Raw genomic sequence first — 7,634 nt, 5'->3', positions numbered from 1 at the left:
TGTACCATCAGATAGGAGCATGCTTCTGATGGATGAATGAATAAATGAATGGATGGATGGAAGAATGAATATATGGAAGAAAGAAAGTAGGAAGGGAGGAAGGAAGGCAGGAGGTAGGGGAATGGATGAATGGATGGATGGAAGAATGAATATATGGAAGAAAGAAAGTAGGAATGGAGGAAGGAAGGCAAGAAGGCAGGAGGTCGGGGAATGGATGTGGTGAATGAACAAACAAACACACTGAATTATTTACATTACAACCCTTAGTGACTGGTTCAACACTGTGCTTAACAACTATCCAGGTCTTAGTCTCACTTCTCTGTTCAATCTGAGAGTAGTCATCATATAAATGCTGCATTTGAGCAACAGTAGGTTAAGTACAGTGGAACCACAGAGGCCCAGAGAACCAGGTAGACCTTCTATCTTTCCTCAAAGTTAGTAGTCCAGACAAGATTCTTCTATTGTTGGTTCAGCAAGGAGTGGTGTATGCTCAAACTAGAGAATATGTGCTGCTGCATGAATTATGCATGGAAAAAATACTGGACTTTCGTAAAGATTGAAAGCATGGGGACGTTTTGGTCTCAAATCAGATAGCAGATGATTCCTGAGGACACACTCTGCTTGTCTAGCTGTAAAGCTAAAGCATTTACGAGATATCCTAGACTGTATCCAGAGAGATAGATATCCTTTTATCCACACTGACCTCTTCTGAACTGAACTCTCTCTCTCTCTCTCTCTCTCTCTCTCTCTCTCTCTCTCTCTCTCTCTCTCTCTCTCTCCCTCTCTCTCTCTCTCTCTCTCTCTCTCTCTCTCTCTCTCTCTCTCTCTCTCTCTCTCTCTCTCTCTGTCAGGCTGAAATTCCTGGGAGAAACTCCCTGCAGTCAGCCTTCCCTCACACTTAGAAACATGTGTTCCATTCCCCTATCAGAGCTGGCCTCAGGCCCAACTAGAACCCAAGGAATCCAGCATGGCACACACTATAGCACCACTGTGACATCATCCCTGACCTTGCATCACGCTACAGCACACTTCTATGCCATATAATTACTATTGAATAGAACATCATCACCATAGAAGGTGGGTAGAAGAGATGGAGTTCTGAAGCCCACATGATTTATCATGGTCCACCCAACATGACGAAAGCATGTAACGCTGAAACATTTAGCTCCATCTTGCTCCGTTACCCTGCACCATGTGAAATAAGCAATACTAGTGTTTTTGATAGAGTCCGGAGGCCTTTTCTTGCAGTGTGTGAACAGCTGGAAATCCAACATGGCGGCAATAGAATAAGCCATTGATTTGTGTGTAAAACACCAATTTCTAATTCTACAGTCATGGTTGCTTCGTTGCAGAGCCAAACTTTGACCCCTCCATTGCCAACTGTGACTTTGAGGGGGGCCTGTGCCAGTACTACCAGGAGAGAGTGGAGGGCAAGGTGTGGAACAGGGTCTCAGTCAAGCCCAATGCCTACAGGATAGGAGATCATACCACAGGAACAGGTAAGTTAGCCAACGCTACTGTACTGTAGCATAGTTTTTCCTATGGCAAAGTTCTTAAAGGTTCAGTCCAGTAGAAATGGTCTTTTCAATCTAATTTGAATCACATTTAGAGTAAGGTAGATGAAATTAGATATGCAATATTATACATTAGATATGCAATATTATACCCGATTAATTTCCCTGTATATATGAATGCCCTGTATATATGAGGTTTATGACTGACAGCACAAAGCTCTTTCAGCTAGTGCATCAAGCTGTGAATAGCACTTTGTTGTGCTTTGTTGTACAAATTCAGGCTCAGCCCTCAATAAAATGTCCCAACATACTGTATTCATGGGCTCATAGTGTTTTTATTTTCAATACTAAAACAGCATACCTATTCTAACCATTCTGCTTCTATGTCCCCAGGCTTCTACCTCTTGGCGAACACACAGTTCACCTCACTGCCAGGCTACGTGGGCCGGCTCCACGGTCCCATCCTGCCGGGGAACCACAAGTACTGCCTGAGGTTCCACTACGCTCTGCACGGCTTCAGGAAGATAGACAATGCCCTGGCACTCTATATCTACGATGACAACAATGTGGCCCAGGAGAAGGTGTGGAGTCTGCGTGACAGCACCAGGGACATCTGGAACGACGTGGACATCACCTACATGAAGCCCATGCCGACCAAGGTGATGGATGGGTGGTTGAGTGGATGAATGGATTGGTGGGTGGGTGAGTAGGTGGGTGGGTGGTGGATGGATGGATTGGTGGGTAGGTGGGTGGGTGAGTAGGTGGGTGGGTGGTGGATGGATGGATGGATGGATGGATCGTTGGGTGGATGGATGGATGGTTGCATGGATGGGTAGGTGGGTGGATGGATGGATGAATTAATTGAATTGTACTGATCCCCCAGACACTAGATTAACAGACACATTGGAACTGGTACAATGGCTGGAAATACTTATTTATGTTTTGTCTCTTCCCTCCAGGTAGTATTTGTCAGCATATGTAAGAATTTCTGGGACTGTGGACTGGTCGCTATTGATGACATCACAGTGACCCTCGGAGACTGTCGAATCACAGCAGGTAAGACTGATGACAAGTTAGGCGTGGCCTCAACAGGTGCTTGATGTCCAGAATATGCAATGCCCTCAACGAGGCCATTTTTAAGGGCCATTTTATAGAGATAGGCACACACACACACACACAATTTGAACTTGCAAGTCTCCAGTCCATCAATGCTCAACTTGCGTACAGTATTATAATTGGGCCCAAATTGAGCAAACCCAAATAATAAAACCCTCAGCCAAGCTTAGAGTAGAAGAGTAGTAGAGTACCAATATCATGCCCAAAGACATTCACACCTGCAGTAAGGTTACCGAGGGCTGTGGTAATAATAAGACAAGTGAGGCAATAAGCACCAAAGGACTACAGCACGTCCCCCGTTGTTGATATCTGTGCAGAACACGTTTCTCTATTTGTCAGCTAGAGGATTATCTCTTCTCTACTCTCTGTCCAATGGTTGAAGTGTTTCTCAAATACACCAGTATTTATGTTAGTCACTGGCACACATGTCCAGGCTACAGAACATATCCAAGCTACGATATCTACTGAGATTTCCATCCACTAATATTCACGTTGGAGCCAAACATCTGAAGCTATACATGTTTGCCATTTTCATTGATATTTCTGTTATTGCGAATGATAATGCTCCTTGCTCAAACCAGTATATAGAAAATATGAAGCCAACACAGTTCTGCTCTGTTCCTGAGCCCAGGCTAGGCTATGAATATGTGGTTTTCTCTGGTCTTTTTTTAGCCAGCTGCTAAGAGACTGGGCTGAGCCCCTTTTTGAAAATGGTTACTATTTATAAGCTCTAAAGTAATCAGCCATTGTGGAAAACATCTGGTCCTATCATTTATGATTTTACAGCACATGGCAATTACATGGGCAGTGCAGGACTTGACATCAGTTTCTCGATGCCATTTGGGCTGCGCTCACAGGCTGCTGTGGCCAAACCACAAATGAAGCCTTCGCTACGTTTTTAGTCGGAGGTTAGATTAATGGTTTCTTTGACCAATGATATTATACTGCAACCTTTCATGGACTTTGGTGTGTGTGTGTGTGTTCCAGGGGCGATGGGGTCCCTCCCTGGCCAGTGTAATTTTGAGACAGGGGACTGTGGGTACATCCAGGACAAAGAGGGTGACAAGGGGGACTGGTTACGGGTCCGAGGGCAAACGCCCACGTCTTACACCGGACCTCGGGGGGACCACACTACAGGGGTGGGTGAGTAAACCAGTCATCAGTATATACGTACATACTGTATACACATGCATACACACACTGCCAAGCAAGCATGCGCACACGCGCGCGCACACACACACACGCACACACACACGCACACACACACACACACACACAGGTAATACCAACATTTCTCTCATGAGGACAGGAGTCGGTGATCAGCCTTATCATTTATTTTACAAACTCTCACATACACAAGCAGGTCACGCTGACAATAAACAATACAATATGATATGCATGCCACTGACACAGAATCTCAGCCCTGGGTGTCTGTTCATGTGTGATACCAATAACTGCTCATCAATTGTGTATGTTTTCCTTATGACCTCAGGGTACTTCCTGTACATCGAGGCGTCTCTGATGCGGCCCGGTCACACCGCTCGCCTGCTGTCCTCTGACCTGCGGGGGTCCATCGCACCACAGTGCCTGGTCTTCTACTACCACATGTACGGCTCCGGCACGGGCCTGCTGAGTGTGTACCTGCGCCGTGGCGACAGGGAGCGAGACGCGTTGCTGTGGAGACGCCGCGGCGAGCAGAGCATCTCCTGGATGAGGGCCATGGTGGACTATGAGTGTGACAGCAGACACCAGGTACACGCTAGGGTTAGGGTTAGGGTTAGGGTTAGGGTTAGTCAGTCGTAAGAAAACTAATGAGTACCTACCGATTAATCTAATGTGGAAATGTAATTGTTTCTGCCTTATTTTTCACATGCCAATTTAGGTGATCACAGGTGTTCCAAACATTCCTAGACAAGAAACCCAAATGGGATTTAATAGGGTACTTTACAAGTTAACAATGAAATTATGGCTTCCAAATCAAAGGTGCGAATTGCCATTCCCATAGAAAGGGCTGGCTTGAACCAAGCTTCCTTGGTACAACACTCATACTTGGCCCATGCCACTCACTCACCAGCTTTAACTTTTTGTTCTTGGTCTGATATATAAAAATCTGATTAATTATTTTGAAAAATATGTTGTCTTTACAGCCCTAAAACACACATACATTTTGCCTTAGTGTTCATTACACACACACACACACACACACACACACACACACACACGTAAAGCAAAGTAATAATGCAAAACTGTATATTAGTATAAAAGTTACCCCTAAAGGTAGACTCTTGGATATGACTTCATGCCAGGAAGTCACAGCAAGTTTTACCAAAGATATCTGTAGTAAGTAAAGATGTGAACAATGGTAGGCACTCATCTCTGTTTGGGAATTATCTCTGGTCGCGTCACCCCGCTCTCCCATTTACGTCATATCTAGTCTACCTTTAAATGTAAGTGCCTTTCCCTCTCTTTCTTTGCAGATTATATTCGAAGCCATCCGAGGACCATCAATTAGAAGTGATATGGCCATTGATGACATTGTGTTTAAAAGAGGACCATGCATAGGTAACCTTACCTTTCTGTTCGCGTACCTTTCCAGGGTTGTGAAAGGTCCATGAGTTTAAGTTCATTATGACTTTAACAACACACATTTCAGAGTGAAAGTAAACCAATTAAATCTTGGTTGTTGTTGAGGGAAACTTAAAACCTCATGTATGATCAAAGCCATTGCAGCAATGGAAGGGTTTTATATTGTGGAGGACCGGTGTGTACCAGACAGGGACTGGTGCATGCAGTGCAGTACAGTATGTGTTTGGCGGTCGGCACGTCTGATCACGGTTCAGTAGCCCAGTACAATAACCCCATTCACACTCTGCTGCGCATTTTCCACCCACAGGTCCTAGGTCAGTGGGAGGATAATAGAAATAGACTGCATAGAATGGACAATCTCATGGATTTACCCACAGTATTTTTGTCTGCGGGACTGAATAGATATGTTGTTAGGTAAACAAAGCTCTTGGAACACTAAAAGAGGCTGTGTCTTTGTGGTTGGTGACATGGCCACTGCAGAAATTCCCCTCCCACTGGGTCTGTATTCATTAACAGACTAAAACAGAGCGAGGACTGTCACATGGCTATTTAATCTGATACAACCCATAGAGTGTATTTTGCTCAATCTCACTACTAAACCCACAAAATGCAGCAAAGGCTACCATACCTTTGGGTGTTGGTCCTAGTCCACACACATTTTAGATCTGTCTATATGCCATTTAGCTTTTATACAAAGGGACTTACAGTACAGTGAGAATGCACACATTTGTGGTAAAAAAATAAATATATATATATAATATATATATATTTAAACATGAATAGTGCAAACATGAATAGTGCAAAACATGAATAGTGCAAATAAACTAACTACAATAAAACATACACACAAACATACTGAACACACTTTTCTGTCACAAAATGGTATTTCAGTACACATACTAAACATGAAACTGTGTTTCTATTTCCCTCTCCCTATACAGTAGATCCTGGTGACACCATTCCCTACTCCGGCTTCTCGGAAAACATCAACGAGATTGAGTACTGAGGACGGCATTGGAATGCCACTGTGTGATTGTGTGTGTGTGTGTGTGTGTGTGTGTGTGTGTGTGTGTGTGTGTGTGTGTGTGTGTGTGTGTGTGTGTGTGAGTGAGTGAGTGATAGAAGGTACATGGTGAGAGTGGGAGTGTGTGTGTGCGTGCGTGCGTGCGTGTGTGCGTGTGTGCGTGTGTGCGTGTGTGTGTGTGTGTGTGTGTGTGTGTGTGTGTGTGTGTGTGTGTACACTCCAGGAAGACAATTTACTTGGAGTGGAGCAATGCTCTTTTACAATCTGGTCCTGCATGTAGCATTGAACTCTCTTAGACGGTAGCAAATTGTGTTCAGTCGATTGTGCTCTCAAAGGTTCTCTCAAAATTCCCATTAACAAGTTTTACTTGTTGTTGTTTACTTGTTTTACTTGTATTCTATCACTGATGATATGTGTGAGTTTTATTGCCTGCTCTATTTATACAGTATGTCAGTCAGTACACAAATAACCTGTTGGAGTTGGAGTCCATAGTTTCAACGTTCTTAGTTAATGTCTGACCTCTAGTGGCAAGAGAATATCATTGCAGAGAATAATACTGCACATGGATAAAGTCATACGGACAAACATGTAAAGCACTGACCCCATGTGTATTTTGAATTTGCTTTTCACACATACACACCATGCACTATGCATCACTGTGACAAAGGATTTGCATCCAGCTTTAGGACTGAAGACACACGATACCAGTGATTCCTTAGCAAACAACTTCTGAGATAACATCCTTCTGGTTTTGACCTTCTCTCTCAACCCACTTTGTTTTCCTAGTAGGGCTAGGGTTGTGCTCCACAAACAGATTATGTATTAAATGAACATCATTGTTTTTATTTAGATAGAACCAAACAGTTTCAGAGGAATATGACCAAATCAGTATACCAGATAACCTACAGTGTGTGTACAGTGGTATTACTGACAGAGTGAAAATTCTTTAACAAGGATGCTGCACTCACCTACCTGCCTTCAGTATTTTGCCTTGCAGTACCAGCAATTTACATTTCATGTCATAGAGGTTAGTCTGGAAAAGAAAGGAAAGCGTATAGATCAAACAAGTTATCTGTTTGTCTATAGATTTATGCTGCAATATGTATAGTACTGTTTTACTACTAATAAAAAGGGGGAATTCTATTGATCATTTGTCACTTGTTTTTTTATGGAAATGTTTATAGATTTTTGTTTGTGCTTTTTAAAATGTTAGTACTGTAGTGTATCTAGCTATTTGAAAACATTAAATTAAGTTTATAACATAGTTTCGAACAATGATATGACGCGATTTTGGTGATGCTCCACACACCTGCACCCAGGGCCGGCTCTAGCCATTTTGGTGCCCTAGGCGAGATTAGGATTTGTGTCAATCTCATTTTCCTATTCTTTCAGAA

General features: G+C 43.3%; 1 protein-coding gene across 1 annotated transcript in view; it reads left to right on the top strand.

Moving 5' to 3' along the window:
* Window positions 1-6,222, top strand: part of mamdc2a (MAM domain containing 2a) — a gene marked incomplete at its 3' end in the record, with an annotated part of 16,290 nt that extends 10,068 nt beyond the window's left edge. The window contains exons 8-14 of the mRNA XM_083673765.1: window positions 1,353-1,499; window positions 1,908-2,173; window positions 2,474-2,570; window positions 3,618-3,773; window positions 4,123-4,382; window positions 5,108-5,192; window positions 6,161-6,222. Of these exons, the coding sequence (XP_083529891.1) occupies window positions 1,353-1,499; window positions 1,908-2,173; window positions 2,474-2,570; window positions 3,618-3,773; window positions 4,123-4,382; window positions 5,108-5,192; window positions 6,161-6,222 (1,073 nt within the window). The remainder of the gene's footprint in view (window positions 1-1,352; window positions 1,500-1,907; window positions 2,174-2,473; window positions 2,571-3,617; window positions 3,774-4,122; window positions 4,383-5,107; window positions 5,193-6,160) is intronic.
* Between the last annotated feature and the right edge of the window lie 1,412 nt (window positions 6,223-7,634).

This window comes from Argentina silus (genome assembly GCF_951799395.1).
Source record: "Argentina silus genome assembly, chromosome: 7".
NCBI classification, from domain to species: domain Eukaryota; kingdom Metazoa; phylum Chordata; class Actinopteri; order Argentiniformes; family Argentinidae; genus Argentina; species Argentina silus.
The sequence above is the reverse complement of the archived record's forward strand: the minus strand, read 5'-3'. Positions and strand labels throughout refer to the sequence as shown.